This window comes from Bidens hawaiensis, unplaced genomic scaffold (assembly GCF_021521415.1).
Source record: "Bidens hawaiensis isolate Kalapana, Puna unplaced genomic scaffold, B.hawaiensis_p1.1 tig00053284_1, whole genome shotgun sequence".
Classification (NCBI taxonomy): domain Eukaryota; kingdom Viridiplantae; phylum Streptophyta; class Magnoliopsida; order Asterales; family Asteraceae; genus Bidens; species Bidens hawaiensis.
In genome coordinates this window covers 18,351-40,647 of record NW_027499606.1, presented here as the reverse complement: position 1 = coordinate 40,647, position 22,297 = coordinate 18,351, and the positions used below count along the sequence as shown (strand labels likewise).

The 22,297-nt window shown below is 31.8% G+C and overlaps 1 protein-coding gene across 1 annotated transcript; it reads right to left on the bottom strand.

Moving 5' to 3' along the window:
• Positions 1-8,627: 8,627 nt before the first annotated feature.
• Positions 8,628-22,026, bottom strand: LOC143600072 (glutamate receptor 2.8-like). The gene is made up of 5 exons (XM_077077861.1): positions 21,930-22,026; positions 20,598-20,866; positions 10,205-10,520; positions 9,480-9,856; positions 8,628-9,136 (listed from the first exon to the last, which is right to left on the bottom strand). Exons 1-5 carry the CDS (start codon positions 22,024-22,026, stop codon positions 8,858-8,860), a joined length of 1,338 nt encoding a protein of 445 aa, XP_076933976.1. The 3' UTR covers positions 8,628-8,857.
• Between the last annotated feature and the right edge of the window lie 271 nt (positions 22,027-22,297).

Here is a 22,297-nt window from a genome sequence, read left to right as displayed (position 1 = left end):
CTCAAGTTGGGCTTTCTTCCATGCATAAGCTCATAACATGTCTTACCCAGTCTTTTAACAGTTAAGACTCTATTCAGAACATAACAGGCTGTAGCAACAGCTTCAGCCCAAAACACCACAGGAAGCTTTGAATCAGCCAGCATAGTTCTGGCTCCTTCAATTAACGTTCGGTTCTTCCTTTCAGCCACTCCATTCTGTTGCGGTGTATAAGGAGCGCTGTATTGGTGTTCAATCCCTCTCTGAAGACAGAAGATCTCCATCTCAAAATTCTTGAACTCTGTTCCATTGTCACTTCTGATGAACTTAACCCTTTTATCCATAACGTTCTCAACTTTGGTAATCAAATTCTTCACCATCTGAGCCGTTTCATCTTTTGATTTCAGGAAATATACCCACGAGTATCGTGAGTAGTCATCAGTGATCACCAAGCAGTATGAAGTACCTCCTAGACTTTTTGCATACACGGGACCGAAGAGATCCATGTGAAGCAATTCTAGAGTACTGGCAATTGAATTTACTTTCTTGGTGAGATGGGATTTCTTGTGCTGCTTTCCCTTCTTGCATGCTATACATTTATCTTCAAAATTGAAATTTTTCAAGGGAACGCCCAGCACAAGCCCATTCTTGACAATGTGGTTCATCTTCCGAAGATGAATGTGTCCCATTCTCCTATGCCACAATTCGGACTCTGTTTCACTCGCTTTTGTCAAAAGGCATGACTCTGCCGTGGCCATTTCAGTTGATCTCATATCCATAATGTACGTATTCCTATCACGAGGAGCCTTCATCAAAATCCACTCCTCTGGTATCTGAAAACCCGGTTTCAGCACTATCGCCTCGTTCTTTGTAAAATGAACGGTGTACTCCTTATCACAAATCTGCGACACACTCAGCAGATTGTGCTTCAATTCTTCTACAAAGTTGACATTCTCCAACGTCATCTTTCCGTTCGACACCGTTCTCTTTCCAGTAATATTGCCTCCACTTTCTCCGGCAAAACTTACTCTCCCTCCTTGAACAGGTTTCAAATCGTGTAACAAATATTTGTTACCCGTCATGTGCCGGGAACAGCCGCTATCCACAACCCAAAGATTGTTGGCAGCCCTGTTTAACTGTTCCTGCACAATAAAGCAAAAGATTAGAATTTAGGGACCCAAGACCAATTGGTCTTGGATCTATACATCCCAAACTTTGGCTTTCCAAAGTTAGTATCTCGATAACTCCTGTAAGTCCCATTAGGATATCTTATTGAAGATTGATTGTAAGGCCTTCCAAACCTTTGAGAATTGAAAGTATTATAGCTTGTGGTTTGGTTATTAGAAGTGTAAAACTGAGATTTGTTTCTATGAAAACCTGAATTATTCACATTTTTGAATTTTGAACAGTTTTCATATTTAGCAGTATGATAATTATCATTAGGTTTATTCTCAGCTTTAGTAGGCCTTACACCTCTGAATCGCTGCTTCAGAGGGCAATTTGCAACAAGATGTCCTAATTGATTACATCTAAAACAACACCTATGCTCAACTTTTTTATCAACCGGTGTTTTAGATGTAGAGGCTATATTACCGCCAGTTCGTCTCACATATGGTGGGACGTACGGGTTTAGTGGAGTACTCTTTTTATTCGTTTTATCTTTTTCTCCACTCTTGGGTAACATAACCTCCTCTTTTGCCTTACCAGACTCGGATGACTTATCCGAATCTGATGAGACTGGACTTTGAACAGAAATTTCAACATTTGAAACAGGCGAACTTGTTTCGCCTCTACTAACATTTGGTTTTTTAACAGTTACTTTAATTGACACTGTCTGAGCAACCTCAAAGTCAACAGATTTCTGAACACTAGGGTTAAAAGTGTAATTGTGATTGTACGGTGGTGGAACCTCATGATAACCGATTCCTCCTCTCTTAGCAGAGGAACCTTGATCACTAACAATGTGATCAAGAATAGCAGAAGAATTTCTGAACTGCTCCAGTTTTCGATTTAGTTCCACCACTTTCACCTGGTGGTCAGCAATCTGTTTTTCTCTCTCAGCAATCAGTTTGGTCTTTTCTTCCAAAACCTCATAACTTAAATCAATCACTTCAATTTTTTCAGCAAGTTTAGTTTTTAAACTTTTAACATCTTTTTCACAAGCTTTTATTTTAATTTTATAGTTATTTTCTCTTGATTTAATAAAGTGATGATCTTCTTTTAAGGTTTTAAATTCAGCATCCAACCAAACATACTGATCAGTTATGGTTGCTAGTTGCTCAGACAAGTTCTCACATTTTGAACATATAGGTTTAGAACATACCTCGGAGAGCTGGTCATTGTCATCTGCCATAAGAGCTTTTTCTTCTTTGGTAGCCCTCTCACTTTCTTCAGTTTCAACCTTTGCCAAATTTGCCTGCTCAAAAGTTTCTTTAGAAAGCAGGTTCCAGTTGTATTCACCATCTCCTCTAGAAATCATGGCACTATAATCTTTTCTTCCCTCATTATGCGGTGTAGACTTTCCTTGACTTCGTTCTACACGCTCATTCCTACATTCTTTTGCGAAGTGACCGTTTTGTTGACAATTGTAGCACCTTACCTTTGACTTGTCGAACCCTGGTCTTCCTCCGACAAACTTTCTACCGGTCTTATTCATAAACCTCTTCACCCTCCTTACAATCATGGCCATCTGCCATTGTAGATCCATTTCTTCCATATCGTCAGCATCAATCTGATCGTAATCTTCATCCAACATAGCTGGATCAACAATCTTCCCTTGAATATAGTTCTCATAGGAAGCAATGAAAGAAGCATAGAGGCCAAACTGCTCTTCAGCAGACTTGACACTCATAGGCATCTTGGAGTAGTTGTTGCTGGGAGCACTTGAAGAGCAACTACTCTTGCTTGCCTGGGGTTGAGAACCACTAGATCCAGCTGCTACATAGCAAACATCCCCATTTGTGTTAACTGACACATGCCCCTCATGTGATGAGTTGGGGCCCGACTCTCCCTTCGAGTAGTAAGCAGCCGATTCAGTCTTTGAGCCTGAGCTAGTGTTGACTTTAGCTCCATACATACTTGGATCTTGAACCTGATCCTTAGATGTCTCCTTTCTTACCATGTTAAGCTCAAAGGTCCTGAGCTTGTTGACTGTCGTTTCGAGATCATAAGTGGGAAAGTCCTTGTCTTCCCTCATCAGCACAGTGTACATCTCCCATTTTGGTGGGAGAGCATCCAGAAGCTTCTCAACTATCTCTTCTTCTCTGTAAGAAATGGAATAGTTGCTCAGTTCAGTCATCAGATGATAATATCGAGTGATGATATCATCTAATGATTCATTCTTCAAATACTTGAAGACTGAGAACTGGGTCTTGAGCAGTTTTATTTTTGAAGCCCGGATTCCTACATTTCCTTCAAATCTGCTATCAAGAGCTTCCCAAAGCTCTCTTGCTGATGTGTACTTTCTAAACGTATGAAGGATCTCTTGTGGAAGAGCCATAGTAATAGCAGCATGAGCCTTGCTCTCGGCCTCATACATCTTTTTCTCTTCTTCTTCCATTTTACTATACTTCTTGATTTGGTCACGACCTTCATACTCCATAATTGGTGGAATATACCCATCCTGGATGCATACCCACATCTTCGCATCCTGGTATTTGACGTACTGTATGAACCGATCCTTCCATGCAACGAAATCGGTTCCCTTCAGCAATCTTGGGGCCTTGGTAGCCGACCCTGCTTCAACTTCCATCTTCACTAACTCAGAGATGTTGATCGACGACATCTTTCCCGAAAAGTAAGAAACCTGAAAAGTTAAAAGTTTTTTTTTTTTTTTTTTTTTAAGTACTGTAGGCGAAGTTACGGATAACTTCGCTTGAAGTAGGCGAAGTTGTAGAGAACTTCGCTGAAGAACTTCGCTGATAACTCTGCTGATTAACTTCGCTGATTCTTAACTTCGCTTAAGGTAAGCGAACTTAGGAATGAGGCGAAGTTGTAGATAACTTCGCTGATACAGGCGAACTTGAGAAGGTAGGCGAAGTTGTGGATAACTTCGCTTAACCTTATATCTTCGCCGAAACCCTACGTACAGTGACGGCAACTTCGCCTGATGAACACGGACGTTTTTGAAGATCTGGAATCTGGATTTAACAAGGTTTTTGATGGTGCAAAGGCTTGAATACTGTGGTAGTAGGTAAGATTGACTTAGAAACACGAAAACACGTCCCGCGAATAGTCGAAACGGGACGAAATCTACACCCGCGTGAATATCCCGAACCACACAATCGTATCAGAGCACACAATCGTCCAGGGAACCTACAATTGGTATCAGAGCTTGTATTTATATACACGACAACTTCGCCTGATATGTTCAGGCGAAGTTGTCCATAACTTCGCTTGTTCAACAAGTTCGCCTAGGCGAACTTGTTAACAACTTCGCTTTAAACAAAAACATAAATAACAATACAGACTCGATTACAGACACTAGACTATGAACTACTGACATTTATGCACCAACAACTTTTCCTTTTTATCTAACAATTCAAACTTTCTAATAAAATCTGTTTATCTATATATACTATAACTCGAATAAAGAAATTCTCACACTTCTCACTTCGTTAGTCAAAATTCATATTTGTGTCATTCTCAAGGTTTTTAATTTTCTTCATACGGATAAAAATTTTTTATATTTATAATTTTATTTGTTTTCTTCAAAGTATAAATATTAATTATTGAATCTTTAATCTTTGCTTGATTTTTCTCACACAGCAACATGGAAGCATCAAACATTACCATGTTCAAGGATTTGGATGTTTCCAAAAACGACTGTGTATTGAAGGTTCGTACACTCAGACTATGGCGTTTGAAGAACAATTATACATTAATCGTATACTCAGACTATGACTTGAATTCAACAAAATTTATGTATATTTTAAAAACTTTTAAAAGAACTTCTATATTTAAAAAAGTTAATAAAAATATGATTTTCTTTATCATCCTATATAATATTGTAGTAGCGTAACACTATTTTCACTACAAGTCCTTTTTTTCATTTTGATTTTTGTTAATGTTATAATTTATTTGATTTCATTTGATTTTTGTTAACCCTTTACTCAATCTGAGTACTCATTTTTTTTCTTCTTTTCATGCATCAATTATGTGATTCAAAAGGGGACATGAAAGCATTTTAAGATCGTGTAAGGACTCTTTTAGTTTTTTTTTTTTTTGCATTTTCTACTATTAATGCATTCGACGTCTTAATTAGTTTTATGTTTTCAGCCATCACCTAATTGGTGTAGCAGTTTCGTTTGCTAGAAAAGCATAAGGATAGGTAGTGCAAGGTTTACCATTGGAAGCTTCTTGGTTGACGATCATTATGAGAATAAAATATTCTTGAGGTAATTAATCATATTGTAAGTTTAATCTCTATTATGCCTTGAAAGATATTGGAAGAATTAATGGCAAAGTTCATTATGAGAAATGTTAATTAGCGTATTTACGTTTCATATATGTAGAAAGTATCATGACAACTTTAATTTGCAAATCTGACATGATTATATTTTATGTAGATGGAGCTTCCATTGTACAAAATTCTTGCACAATGAAGTATAAGCAAAAGATACACATCAATTTTGTTAGCATAATTCTTATGCGGCATGCTACGTGGTATTAAAGGAATGTTGTAGAAATACAAAATAATGTAGAAGAAGTTCACCTAAAAAGTAATAGATAAATGTTTTCATTTGTAAATTGTTTACATTACTTTCCTATTCTTATAAACAAAGTTAGGATTGGATGAGTTGCAGTAACTTTACACCAATCATAAATCATGTAACTTTATTTTGAATTTGATTTTTAATTTGTTTGAAGCTTTAGAAGTAATGTTATTTGTACTATGCCATGATTATGTTATCATATTAATTAAAATTTATTAGACATTAAATCTGGTATTAAATAAATAACTAATGCATTAACTTTGCAAACCTTTAAAACTTACACAATCAATTAACTTTGTATATTTGGAAACAATTTAGTAGTAGTTGTTAAATTAGTTGTTTTGTAATTAAAAATGAATGCAATAATATCTCCAGGTTTACCTTTCTAATTTTTTGTACATTTGTATATAATAAAAATTTATAACTTTTAAAACTTACAAAATCAATTAACTTTGTATTTTTGGAAACAACTAATTATTAGTCAATAAATTAGTTGTTTTGTTTTTTAAAACGAATGCAATAACATCTCCGGGTTTACATATATGATTTTTTGTATATTTGTATATAATAATAATTTATACACTTTTATTTTGGAGAAGCATTTACAACTTTTATGCATTAAAAATCTTTTCATTTTAACTTATATGATAATTCATATAACCTCAAAATATTTTTTTTTGATTAATTTTAAATGTTAATTTAATTATTAAAATGTTAAATTAGATTTATATAACTATATTAAGTATAGTATATGATATATTCTCTAATTTCATTTTATAGTTTGAATTTTAAATAAGTGTGTATATATATATATATAAGGGTTCAAATAAAACACAGTTGTTTTGTGAGAAGTGTGAGAAGGCTTTAAAATAAACCAAATCACCTAAATAGGACACTACACCTTGTAAATAAGAAACTATATGGTTTTCAAAAACTACTAATCTCAGCCACTAGATCCTAGATGTAAGGGTCTAGATTTATTCTTATTCTTCTCACAAAACTATTGTTTTTTACATTAACCTTGCCCTATATATATATATATATATATAAAATCAATATGAACCATTTTTACATTAAAAATCGTTTGACTATTAGTAATAGCATTAATTAGATAAATTAGGTATGAACTTTCATATATTTTTATTTTGTATCTTTAAAAATCTTTCAAATTTATATGAAATTGATAACCTTAAATGCAATCGAGAATAATAATTCTTCTTTGATTAACTAACCAAAATATTTATGTTATTACCTCCATATATATACTTTCAGTTTCAAAATAAATTTCACCACACGTATTTTCATCAATTAAATTATGCAATTTCACATTTTTTCCGTAAGGTTTATTTCTATTTTCATATTTACAAACATATATAATCTAATTTTACATTTGTTACTACATACACATTCTAATTATTATTTATAAATATTTTATTTACACGTTTTTTTGTTAAGTTAATTATATAACAGGGTAATCGAAATCAAGCTTATGTCAGGAAGGCTTGTATTCCAAAGTATAATGTTTATCTTGGTGCGAACAAGGCGTTGATTTTTAGGAAAACTTCACTATGAATCTATGATTAAAAAAATTCCATTTAAATTGAAAGGAATGCACTTTTCATTTACAGTTTGTTTTGCAATGACCATTAATAGAAGTTAAGGTTAGTCTCTAGCAAGAGTTGACATATACTTGAGAGACCACGTATTTACACATGATCAACTTTATGTTGCTTTATCAAGAGTGATGAGTAGAGATTGTGTTAAAATGCTTATATAAGACAATGAATGTAAAGTTACAAATAAAACAACTAATAAGGTTTATAAGGAAGTATTTAGTAATTTATGAATTTTACATTTTCAACTATTGATTAAGTTTCTAAGCATTGTACTTTGCATGTTATTTTTGTTTAACTGTATGTTTGACAATCATGTGTTTTCGTACAAGTATTATTTACAACTAAACATCATGTTGTCGTCCAAAAAAAACATATTACAAATTATGTTGTCATTTCAGATTACGTGTGTTTGTTAGACGATTTCTATGTTTTCACATGTGTCGTACACGGGTCAATTAACCTAGTATATACAATTTTAAAATACTTCTACATAAATGGTAAACAACTTACACAAATAAATCATACTTCACATTAACAAATTCTAAAATGTACCTACATGTATGGCAAACATCCTACACCGTAATACACAAACTTGTGTAGGATGTTATCAATATTTGTGTAGGTTGGAACCAAATTTGTGTAGGATGATATCAATATTTGTGTAGGATTCGTAAATAGTCTCAAATGGCTGATAAAAAAATGCAAGAGAAAATAATAAATAATTGATACATAGTATACCATAATTAACATATTAAACTTTACTTAAGGCCTACACAATGGTTTTTGCTTATTTCCTTTTGTGTAGGTTTGAAATCAAATTTGTGTAGGGTGTTATTAATCTTTATGTAGGATGTTATTGATCTTTGTGTAGGCCTGAATCATAACTACAATCAACCTTCCTATTCCTTGTTGAATTGTCTTAACTTTTTTCAACAAACAAATGTATTGAGAAAAAATTAATGCAAATTAATTAAGTATTTTCGGATATAACTATATAAGGGAAATTTGTTTTGGTAATTGTAGTTGATAAAAGCTAAGTTTCCTTATTTAGCATACTAGGGAAATTACCTCATTGTCTTTTTTCATTGAAATCAATTACAAATATGCCACATTCAACATAAGCCATTGATCAATCTTAATCAATGGTAGGAAATCACTTCTCGCACTTCTTGCACTAAGATGACTTCTCTCCTAAACCATCCCGTATATATATATATATATATTTATGTACGCTTGTATGTATAAGTTGTTTCACTTATAGTGATAGTTGCATAGAGGTTCAGTCATGGTTTTGTGGATGCTTCAACCTTAGGTGAACGATACTTAAGGGAAAATTGTGTTAAGGACTATAAACCAAAGCAAAATTTTGTAGCATAGCAATATATAACAAACTTTATTCTCAATCCCGAATATAAACTTACATTTTCTTAAGAAAACAACAAAATCAAACGGTAGCATTTAATACAAAGAACTAGTTACACACCAATCACTATATATAAATGCCTTCACTATTGTATATACAAACATATCAAGAAAAATACATCACTAGAGTTATTTCTCGTTTGATATGGGTAGGATCTTGTTGTTTACACGCATAAGCGAAACTTCTGAAGATATAATAGCAACAATAGCTAAAGTCACTATAAATATGAACAATCCGAAAAAACTTTGGATATCAAGACTTTGTGGAAAGGCTTGATTAGGTTGTGATCCATCTGGAAAAAGGAATCCAAAGTACTTTTTCTTCATTTCCATCATAATATCGCTTTCGGTAACATTTATTACAGCCTTTGAAAATGTTTGTGATAAAGGAGATCCACGAGCAAGTGCCTTGGATATTAAAAATCAAGTTAGAGAATTTATTGTAGAAAGGTACTGCGAAAATGAATATGACAAGAGAAAAAGAACCATATATAATATGTAGTTGGAAGGGGAGATGATGATTTGATGAGTGTATATTATATGATATTATATGCTAATATGTAGTTGGTAGTTGAAATTTTGGGTTTAATTGGACGTCTTGGTAATCTTTTCTAGATTATATTTATATTTATATTTATATTTATATTTATATCTTATTTTAGCGTATGAATTTTCTTGACCATGAGTTTATTCTCAATTTTGACTTTAAACCTTACAAAATAATTGGGAAAAGGGGGAGAGAGAAACTCACAAATGCAATTCCAGACTCTTGGTTTATTGGTCCAGACTTCATGTAATTGGAGCTGTACTTGGCCAAAAAGAGTTCGATGTAAGGATGCTCATCAATAATAGCATTTACTCTTCCACTAGACAAAGCATTTTTGTATTCTTCAACGCTTGCGAGAGGAACGAGTTTCGTTTCATTACAATTGTATTTCTTCATAATAAAGTCTTTTATGAAAGAACCATTTTGGTAACCTATTTTTTCATAACTTGAAGGCAATTTGGGATACATTTGATCTAGTGTCAACCACGCCGACAATGTAGCTGTGAAAATCTGAACTATTATGAAAATCATGGATAGCCACATAACAAGCACCACTTTTGTGTTCTTATTAAGTATCTTTCCTGAAAAAAAAATATAGTGGGAAAAATACAATGAGTGTAGGCCCAAATGAAATAAACACAAGAACGCGAACAGTGTTTGATCACAACGTGATCGAGTCGTTTTATTATACCAACCAACAATAATAATACAAAACTCTATGATATATTATATAAGAGTCAAACTAGCTAGAAACACAAGAAACCCTAAACCAATCCAAAATACAAAACACAATAATGACTCAATGTTTTATATGGAACTACCAGAAAATTTAAAGTAAACCTTTGTTTAACAAAGGCTTTTACTTGCATGGAATAAACTAGTGTTTAATGTATACGGACGCCGTTTACCTCATCAAAATAAGTATTTACCTTCATGGAAGAAGAATGTCGAAATCGGAAACCAGACGATCATTACAACTTTCTGTCGAATTGGGACTGTAAACTTTGGGTTGCTAACACGGTATTCCAGAATTGCAACAGCCAGTCCAATATAGATACATATACCAACTATTGCTATCCATAATCTCCAAGTAAAAGGTTTTAAGAAGGTCCACAAGGTTTGATTCCATTCATGTGATGCACGAACAAGCATATAAACTTCAGAGCTCAGATAGGGGCTTGTGAAATCAACGTATTGAGCCCGATTAGCAAGAACGGTTACATCACCCGCTACCACTTCACAAGTCTGTAAGATACGAAATAGAAAATTATAATACTTTATAAGCTTTGATACATTGTATTAATGTTAGTTTCATGGCTATTATCTTTTATCTTTTTATACCACAGTTTCACATATATATTTGTTCTAGTTAAAGGTCATTCTTATAAAACCATATCAGATATAGTAAAGGTTTTATAAGTCTTGACTGTTCATTCAAGACTCTAAAATGTTTGTACATCGGTCTAGGTTGTGTGAATGAATTTCTTAACCACTTGAGCAAGCTCCTAGATTCCATAAAATTTGTACCTAATCTTGTTCATCACAATCTGGCCTTCACTAAAGCTAGATAGCCCAATGAATCATTGAAACTTTTTCTTTTTTAGTTTTAAAATTTCTCTCCTTTCTTTTGTGCCCGGAAATGATGGTTTTTCATTGATATCCGAAGAAACTGTTGATTGGGCTATCTAGCTTTAATCAAATAGCATGGGTTTTTTATTCCCACTAGGTTAGGTACCCGTGTCTTACACGGGTTAAACTGTAAGAATAAATATATTTTATATATTTATTTATATGACCATCATTATCATTTATATAATAATAGATCAAAATAATTAATTATACCTTATTATATATTAGTTAGGTAATTGTTGATGGACCATATTACTCTTAATAGCTAATAAAGGGTTTCCCCTTGGGTGTATATATAGAGAGAATAAATTAACATCATAACCTAATCTCACACACATAAGTAAATCATGTGTCTCCTCTCTCTTCTAAACCGGGTTCCTCGCAAGAACCCTAACCATCCTTAACTATACATCCTAAAGGGGAACTCGATCAAGATGACAAGCATGTCGACTACATCATACCCTGTTGCGGTTACTACTCTTCATGCTGTAACAGGTTCATAGGTTTAATATTTATCATGTTTTATATTACTTACATGAAGAACTGGTCAACATGTGGCATCAGAGTGATGTTGATTGATCAATTCTTCATGTTTTCCGTACATCTGAATTGAATCAGAAGACATGGACTAAAACTTGATAAACCCTAATTTTTTAGGTTTCTTTTTTTTCATGTTCTATTACGAAAACAATACATGAAACTGTTTAAAATCGCTAAAATTCATATTTAGTAAACTCTAAAATTTTTGAAATCTGTTAATTTCATGTTTAAAGATTTCGATTCAAGTTTTTTTTATGTTTAATTGTTGAAATTTTCGATGATGTTCTTCGTGTTCATCATTATTATCGAAAATTATACATATGTTGGTTCAAAATCTAGATTAAAATTTGTTAATGATTATTTAGGGAAATATTTTTTTCAAATCTTGGATAACTTAGAAGTTTTAATATTTTCTTAAAAGATTTGAATCCCTTTAAAATAGGAAACAAATATAATTGTTAATTATTAAAAAGATTTGAACCAAATCTTATCATTATTAATTTAGTTAATAAAGATCATGGGTTAAGGGCTTAAACCAGTTTACGGGTTCACGGGCTATTTAAAAATCATGTATTATGGGCTTAAAATAGCTTAAGTAGTTTATGAGTTTCTAAAATGGTTTGGGGTCATAACCCATAAACCTGAAATCTCACTAATACCGGAATCAATATTTTCCATAAAACTCCATAAAATCATGTAAACACCAAATACTGAAAAACCCACTAAAAGCCGGAAACTAGCAATTCTCAGGAACCCAAAATTTCCGAGAACTAATTCCGCAAAATAAGGTCCTACTGGAAACTTAAAAATCCTACTCTAAACATTTTCCGCTATTAACTAATTAAATGTTTTGTAAACCTTAAATATTATAAAATTTTACAAAACATAAAGGCTTAACTTGAATGAACTTTTGATGTAACACTTCTGCCCAAAGGTGATGAGTTTCATTTACCCTATCATTCAAGTATAACTGAAATGCTTTTGTTAGTTTTGCCTAACATGATACAAATGTCTCACTTCTGCCCAAAGGTGATTTTTCTTACATTTTTATTTAGCAAAACTAGCACATGCATAATTAAAATAATTGTCTCACTTCTGCCCAAAGGTGATGTGTTACTATTGTTTTGCACATATACTTAAATAAATTTTAATTCTGCCCAAGGGTGATTTATTTTTTGTTTAAGTAGAACTATTAATTATAGTCTATTAGTTTGATGTTAAGAATAGACATATCACATCTTCAATAAAATATAGTGATCCTCATATTAATGATCCTTCATTAATCTAATGATCATAAACTTTAATCTATATTATTTTAATATCCCATAATATTACTCACTATATTTTCTTCCATAAATAACGATCTCATCCAAATCATCCACTCTAATATTAAAATACAATTGAATTTTGTCTCATAAAGAGTTTTAATAACATTTAGCTCTTCTTAATTTTTAATTATTCATTAAGACATGATATGGCTATCCTACTGCTCTTTCTAATAATAATCATTATATTAAAAACTAGAGCATAACAAATGGGATGTGTCAATCATAATGGCCCTTATAATAATGATAATCAATAATTTATTTAAATAAATGCTATCACTAGAGTTATTCTTGATTTAGTTTTTCCTAAGACTAATCAAAATAACTCATAAGATGCATGCATTCTTTCTTGAAAATTCTAACTATAAGGTTAAATGGCATTACCGAATACATCATAATGTAAAATACCATGACCCATAAAATTAAGGGCTTCACATGGAAATAAATACATTTTTTAGTACATTACATACTAAAATTTTCAGCTGTACAATTTGGTGCCTTATGAATCAACTATAACACTCAGAAGTACGAACGGAAAATGAGTGTGTTGATCAGCAACATATGTACACGAAAAGAAATGTCTGGTGCTAGAAATAAGATGTTATTCAACTCACTACCACTAAAACCTAAAAGAGGATAATTCTAAGGTTAATAGACAGAATACAAGTATTACTTCCAGCTTTAGGTTTCTTAAGGAGAAGTCCCATTGCAAAAATATGTCATTAAATTAGGCATAGACATTACAAGACTATCTATAATTCAAAAGAACAACTAGCTAAAATTGATAGTTGTATAATAATGATATATATGTCTGCTAATCCTAATATTCCCATTAACACATGATTTGTTGAGTCTAGTTCTATATGTTTACCCGAAATCAACAAATAACTAACATGAGTGTTAGTGACAAATTTAAATGTTAAGGTTATTAGAACCATGATAAACTGTCTTTTAATTACACTTTATGATACCTTAAATATTCTAAAGATTAATCAGAATTTAGTATCAATACTTAAGTTACATTATAACAGTTATAAGGTTTGCATAGCCAACATAAAGTCACTCTTACCTTAAACTCTTATATTATTTGTTATCAATATCTGGATTGAAACATTTATAAAATAGAACTAGATGGTAATGTATACTTTCACAACTTTTGTTATAATGCAAATAAAAAATTTAACAAAAGACAAATGAGACATATAAAATTCATCTATTAAAACCGAATTTCATGAGAAATCATGACATGGTTAATGAGGGTGATTTTTCATACAATCTCATTCTCAGTGATTTTAAATCATGTGTTAGATGCCCTAAACATTGTTTGGCTTAAGAAATAAGTATGGGTCAACCATAAGTTATATTTCACTGAAATTCTTGAAACTTATTCAAACGGAATATTCAGACATAATTCTTTTATCATTTAAAATGCTATTTACTTGTATCTAATCAGTATTCTATGGTCCGCGGTCTTAAAGAGATCCGTTCATATATACTTAATACGATGTCTTCTAAATATGCCCTTTAAGTTTATTATGACATCTGGACGTTAATGGAATCAAATCAAGTCTAACATATATATGACAGATTCCCACATCATGTACATCATTGAAACTTCTCTTGTATTTTTCCTAGAGATATTAAAGATCAGTGAGAGCCTTAAGTGTCTCAATCATAACTTACAAGATTTGCAAGAGGTGGGGGAGTGAAAACTTGATATTATCTCAAATACACCTCTTGTACAAGACACTGCTCCATCATAACACTATTCCATCAAAACTTATCTCTTTAGAATTTACTACTACTCTTACAAAAGTTTCATTGTTGCTTAAACGTGGACAAATTCAGAGTTCTTACTAAATTAATCCTTACCAAGAGAAACTGCAACAACTTATATTATTAACTTGTTTCTCTGTTAGAATCTATTGGTTTAAATACTGACCCTAAGTATGCTAATTTTCTAAAGGTTTTTAAGGTCAGTGGGAGAAGTAAAAGTCTTTATAATGACTTTTTAGAAGTACAAGAGGCGGGGGGAAGAGAGATATTAAATTTTACTCCAATTACACCTCTTGTACACCATACTGCGCCAAATCTTACACACTTAGAATCCTGAAAATGATAGCAACCTAACTAAGAGCTAATCCATAAAACTGAGACTTTTAAAATTACCTAATAATTAACTTAGGAGGCCATCTAGGTTTTAAAACCTACTAAATTTGATGCTTATGTAACCTCCCTAACTAAAGTTGAATTGGATGTTGGAAAGTTTAATGATCATACCCCTTATAATTAAACCATTATCATTAATCATAATTGACTCCATAAGTCGCTAACGTTTTGAGATTTGGTTGAATCACCTAAAGTTGTTCATAACTAAACTAAATCCTAACACAAACGTTAAGACACTAAGAAGCATAATTGATTATTAAAGGTTAGATTTAAAAGGGAATAAATCATCAAAGAATCTTATAACCTATATTATAAAACATTTCTTTGAGGATCATCACTGTTCAAGTAGCTTATAATAATTAAAGAGCTACGTTAGAAGAACATTAAAACAACTTTCCCTAATAACTGACTTACATATCTACATGCTCATAAAACAACCTAAATGTTATAAACTGAAGGTTAATGAACATTTAGTCTATAAGTCAATAAAATCCATATATGGGTTAATGCAAACATAAAAAGTTGATGAAATATTTATACAATTATTTTCATCAAAAACCAAGTGAATTAATGTACCTACCTCAAGATGAGTGGGAGCAACTAAAAACAAACTTGTCCTTATATAGATGACATTCTTCTGACAATTATATGTTACATAAGTCAAAGCATTGTTCACACACTTTGATATGAAATATCTCAAAGATATCCCTTACATAATAGATATCATAACATTGTGAGATAGACCCAAAGGGACATTAGTTTTGTTCTATAAGTTTTACCTTAATTGGGTCCTTACACATGTAACAAACAATATTGCTCTATTTAGAGGATAATAGGATCATTGAGATTATTACCTTATGCTTCATTAAGTAGAAGCCTTATGTAGGTTCAAGTCTATACTCGTTCAGATATTACTCAAAATTGTAACACACTAGATATGCCTAGATTAATGTGAAACATCTAAAAGAGTATTAAAATATCTTTAAAAGAAACGAAATACTATAATTTAAAAGAAGAAGTGAGAATTCAAACCGGTATATTACTCTAAACTTTGTCATATTCAGAGATAAGAAAATGTAATTTTCGGGATATATTCTTATGGCAGTAGATAAATCTATCTTATGGAGGAATCATAATGAACTGATAACAACAACCTAAGTCATAACCACATAATATGTTGATTAATTACAACGTTGTTGTCAATAAATGTTGTTGAATATTTATTATTGGACTCATAAGTTTTATTAAACTCCAAATAACTTATATATTGAAGACTGATTGTGATAACGTCAGCTACCATGTTTTCTCAAACAGTAATAGTTTGATAGGTGCTGCATTAAATTTGATATGAAATTAATTATTCGTTTATGAATGAATTGACGAATCTAAATTTTCATATCGAATACATTCATGATATGCTTAAGGATCCCATAACTAAAGGTCTATTACCCATAAGTATTATGAAAGCGCTTATAATCATGAGGGGTTTATTAATGACCACGTACAACTGCATATCGTACTATGAATGATTAACTATTAAATTTTCTCATCAGTTTTGATTTTGTACGTCTCTTAATATGTTCTGCATGCATAATGACATATAGACGAATTAAATATACAAATCAAACGTTCTGAAGGGCTTACTTGAAAATTTTGATCATAACTACTTAGGTTTTAAACAAGGACTGCAGTATGATTAATGTGGGTCTTGAGCTGATGTTCAATTCAATGACTGTATTTCTCTGCTCCAGTTTGAGTTTAAAACTAAAATGAGTGTTAACTCCTGATCAGTCTTATCTAATACTCATAATAAATGATTACTCGGCCAAGTGGGAGAATGTAAGAATAAATATTATATGTATATATATATGGCCATCATGATCATTTATATAACAATAGATCAAAATAATTATTTATACCTTATTATATATTAGCTTGGTAATTGTTGATGGGTCATATTACTCTTAATAGCTAATAAAGGGTTTCCCCTTGGGTGTATATATAGAGAGAATAAATTAACATCATAACCTAATCTCACACACATAAATAAATCATGTTTCTCCTCTCTCTTCTAAACCGGGTTCCTCGCAAGAACCCTAACCATCCTTAACTATACATCCTAAAGGGGAACTCGATTAAGATGACAAGCATGTCGACTACATCATACCCTGCTGCGGTTACTACTCTTCATGCTGTAACAGGTTGATAGTTTTAATATTTATTATGTTTTATATTACTTACATGAAGAACCGATCAACATGAACAACTTAAATCATGTAAGCGATAACTTTATAAATAAAAGAATGATAAATAAAGTTAAGTATTACATTAAATAATATAGAGTTAAATTACAACTACAATTCACAAAACTTAAAACAAATCAAAAATCTCTAAATATTTCTTTCGATACAACATTAGATGATACACTAAAAATATGGTAACAACTAAAGTAAATCAATAAGGTGAGGGGCTTGCGAGTTAGGACGAGGTTTATTTGGGGAGAAAAAATGACAAAACTGCCCACCACGTGAGGGGCACGTTGATGGGTTTAACGACCAGACTTAACATGGTTAATGAATTCGGGTTTAGTTGCAAGTGAAATGAAACCACAGGAACGAAAATCACAAATTTGAAATTATTATACTAAAACCGCAGATTTGGACAAACCACATGGATGAAAATCGTAGTTTACTCTAAATAGTATTATGAGAACATAAACGGTACAGTCAGAATAATACGAACTAGTCATCAATGTAAGAAGGCTTTCGATCAGTCGAAGAATGTGTAGTAAAAGAGAATCATTACGGTTTTGATCGGCAATATATGGATAGAAAGAAAGAGATTACGGTTACAGGGGAAAAGAAGTCAGGTCGGGTCCAATTAAATATCCACGTGTTTTTAACAATGAACCCGCTAAGTACGTTTTAGGAGCTAAAATGTTTCAGAAATCTGTAAGTGTTTTCTTATATATATATATAAAAACGATATAATTTATATAAGACAAGTTAAATAATGAAAATGTTCAGTTTATAAAAATGGTTTATAAACAAACCTACTTTTTTTATAATAAAATACGTTTTGCAAATGTAATTATGGAAATCATTAAGAAAATTATATAAAAAGAATTTTAAAAAGTATGTATAATTAGGGTAAAGTTAAAATACAAAGGACAACAAAAATTAGAATGGTGAGAAGAAATCCAGTCTATTGATCTTATATTTGAATGGCTGAGATTAATTTAATAAATAAAAATTGATGGAAAGGGCATGAAGGTAATAACCCACCTTTGTTGACTTTATCTCTCCACATGCACATTCCCCCATCATTTTAAAATGTCCATAACTTTTTCATACGACATTATTTTTTTTTTAAAAAAAGTCACCATAATAATAATCGTATTTTTATCTTTAATATGAGTATCATATTGTTATATAAAAATAAAAATAAAAATCAATGGGTTTTTTAATTGTGTTATTTTGTTGTTCATTGTGTCATTATGTAATATGTTGTTTCCATTATGTTTTACGTTTCAAGTCAATGTGTTATATATATATATATATATATATATATATATATATATATATATATATTCAACATTGTGTCTTACATTTTAGGCTATTGTGTTATACGTATTCACCATTGTGTCTTACGTTTTAGGTCATTGTGTTATACGTATTCATCATTGTGTTATACGTTTCAAGTTATTGTGTAACATGTATTAATCATTGTGTTTTATGTATTGATAATTTTTTGTTATTTTGTCATTATTTTTACATATTATTATTACACAATGGTGTTATTAGTATTTAAAACAACATAATGATGAGTTGAAAGACACAATAACGAAAAAACACAATGACGAAAAAAGACACAATGGTGTGCGAAAAAAGACACAATGGTGTGCGGAAAGACACAATGAAGAAAAAAGACACAATGATAAGCGAAAAGACACAATGGTGTACGAAAAGACAATGACGAAAGAAGACACAATGGTGTGCGAAAAGACAAAATGACGAAAAAAGACACAATGATAAGCGAAAAGACACAATGACGAAAAAAGACACAATGGTGTGCGAAAAGACACAATGACAAAAAAAGACACAATGATAAGCGAAAAGACACAATGGTGTGCGAAAAGACACAATGACGAAAAAAGACACAATGATAAGCGAAAAGACACAGTGGTGTGCGAAATGACACAATGAAGAAAAAAGACACAATGATAAGCGAAAAGACACAATGGTGTGCGAAAAGACACAATGATAAGGGAAAAAACACAACGGTGTGCAAAAAGACACAATAACGAAAAAAGACACAATGACGAAAAAAGACACAATGATAAGCGAAAAGACACAATGACGAAAAAAGACACAATGGTGTGCAATGACGAAAAAAGACACAATGATAAGCGAAAAGACACAATGGTGTGTGAAAAGACACAATGACGAAAAAAGACACAATGATAAGCGAAAAGACACAGTGGTGTGCGAAATGACACAATGAAGAAAAAAGACACAATGATAAGCGAAAAGACACAATGGTGTGCGAAAAGACACAATGATAAAGGAAAAAACACAATGGTGTGCAAAAAGACACAATGACGAAAAAAGACACAAAGACGAAAAAAGACACAATGACGAAAACTCAATGATAAGCGAAAAGACACAATGACGAAAAAAACACAATGGTGTGCAATGACGAAAAAAGACACAATGATAAGCGAAAAGACACAGTGGTGTGCGAAATGACACAATGAAGAAAAAAGACACAATGACGAAAAAAACACAATGATAGGCGAAAAAACACAATGGTGTGCAAAAAGACACAATGACAAAAAAAAGACACAGTGACAAAAAAAACACAATGATAAGCGAAAAGACACAATGGTGTGCGAAAATACACAATGACGAAAAAAGACACAATTATCAGCAAAAAGACATAATGGTGTGTGAAAAGACACAATGACCGAAAAACACAATGATAAGCGAAAAGACACAATGGTGTGCGAAAAGACAAAATGACGTAATTTTTGTTTTAAATTTTATGTAACAAAAATCATACTCATATTAAAGATAAAAAAACGCTTGTTATTATGATGATTTTTTTTTAAAAAAAATATCATACGAAAAAAGTTACAAACGTTCTAAAATGATGGGGGTATTAACATGTGTCTTGCTTGTGGATAGGGAAAATGTGTACAATTACCTTTATACCCTTTTTATTTTGGTCCCCACTTGACACATGTCAATTATTTATGGTTTCTCACACTTTTTATTTTTATTACCCTTTGTAGAATAACTTGACCTTGTATAATTAATGTTTAGTTTATAGGAGAGAGAGAGACATGAATAAATAATAAGGATACATAAGAAAATAAAATATAACAATGAAGAACCTTTATTTATTATATAGTAAGCATATATATTGTTTCTATAACTATCAATGCAGTTGGTATATATTTGCATTTTATCTCAATTATCGTCCTTGCATTTTTTGATTGAATATTGCAAAAGAAAAACACAGTTCTTTTTTTTTTTATCATAATCAAACTAAACACTGCCCACCGGCATATGTATAGTTTTAAATATTTTATTAAAAAGAAGAAGCTATGAATGAATTATAAAAACATGGAGATACAAATATTGTTATAAAACGGTACCTTTCCTTCAATGTGGTGTAAAAGTTGATCATATGTACCATTACTTTCTCCTTTGTCATTAACGAAAGGCTTGAAGATAGGCCGAACACTGAAAGGTAACTTATGTAATGCGTAGCAGAATATGGCTATGGAGAATCCACCTTCCACTTTGGATTGTTGGTTGACATTTACAAGCTCAGTAAATACGGTTTTCTTCGGCACCCACACCACTAATGTTGGGCATGGACTTTTTCCTTGCTTGGTTATCTTCCATTCTGTCCCTATAATGTCTTTTATACGCAGTCAATACTCAATATGAAAACCACCGTTGTTGTAAGTTTGCCTTCTATTTGGTGAAAACACTACTCTTAATTTTATAATTGAAAATTTAAAATCTAAAAGTTCTTATATGCTAGCTTAATTGACTAGGTCTACAATTATTTGCATCTTCTTGAATCATTTAATTAGAATCTAAGTGTTTAGACTTCATAGTTACAGGATACAATATAATAATGGTGCTTACAACATGGCAATAACGACGTGACAATTGACTTAAATTTTCTACTTTTGGCCCACTGCGAATTTTTTATTTGCAAGAAACCAACACATCAAAACTATAACTATAGATTCCATATCTTGAATAATTAATTAGCATTATAAAGTTAGGAGTGATGTTGATTACACTACAAGAGATTAATTGCTGTTTAGTTGGACAACAAGAAGGAAAATTTTTCATAAATGGTACTTTTATAAAAGATGTTTCAAAAATGGTATAGTTTTGATTATTGAAAGATGGTTCAAAGATGGTGTAACCGTGGTTTGAAACCACGGTTTGATTTTTTTTTTAATGCTGATAATTATATATGTAAACACATTTTTTTTCAGTCAATCTATGATTTCAACCAAGATAATAGACGTATTTGACATTGATATTAGTGATATATTGTAATTCATATATATAGCCTTTATGGTTAGGATCTTATCACAAAAATAGATTATCATATTTGTAATATATAATGAGGTGAATAAATGAAAAGGAGATCAAGGAAATTATAAAGAATATACGTTTATCATGGTATCAACCCTAGCAGCCTAGCATCTTTCTTCTGCCGCCGGCGCATTCCGATCCCTATACCACCTTCCGCCACATCTCCTTTCTCATTCTTTGTGTCTTTCTCTTTCCCTTATATACTATGGAATCGAAATTGCATCCCGCAGTTACGGTCACAGACATCAAAAACTTTATCTCAATAATCCTAGACAATGAAACCGGCCAATACACTTCTTGGTCTGAGCTATTCAAGATACATTGCAAAGCATTCCTCGTGTTTGATCACCTAATATCAGACAAACCAGCACCTACTGAATCCTCCTCAAAAGCCAAAGCAGGCGACCCACCTAAACAACCTGAACAACCGGCTCTGGATTTTTGGGAGCGGATTGATGCCATAGTCCTTCAATGGAGGCACCATATCCCAAGATCTAATAAACACAATCCTAAAGAAAGATACCACCGCACATGCCGCATGGACAGCCCTTGAAAGTTTGTTCAATGACAACAAAGCCGCCTATGCCGTTTATCTCAAAACAAAGTTTGCGAATATCCGTCTCGATAACTTCGCAAACATGCACGCCTATTGTCAAGAGCTAAAGGTTATTTCAGATCAATTGGCCAACGTGGGCGCTCCGGTGACCGAGGAAGATTTGGTCATACAACTAGT

Coding starts and splice junctions, on each gene's coding strand:
- LOC143600072 (XM_077077861.1), bottom strand. CDS start 22,026: ATGGCATCAATCCGCTCCCAAAAATCCAGAGCCGGTTGTTCAGGTTGT. Junction 20,867..21,929: donor GGAGGATTCAGTAGGTGCTG/GTTTGTCTGATA, acceptor TGCGTATAAAAG/ACATTATAGGGACAGAATGG. Junction 9,857..10,204: donor GACATTCTTCTTCCATGAAG/GTAAATACTTAT, acceptor TTTTTTTTTCAG/GAAAGATACTTAATAAGAAC.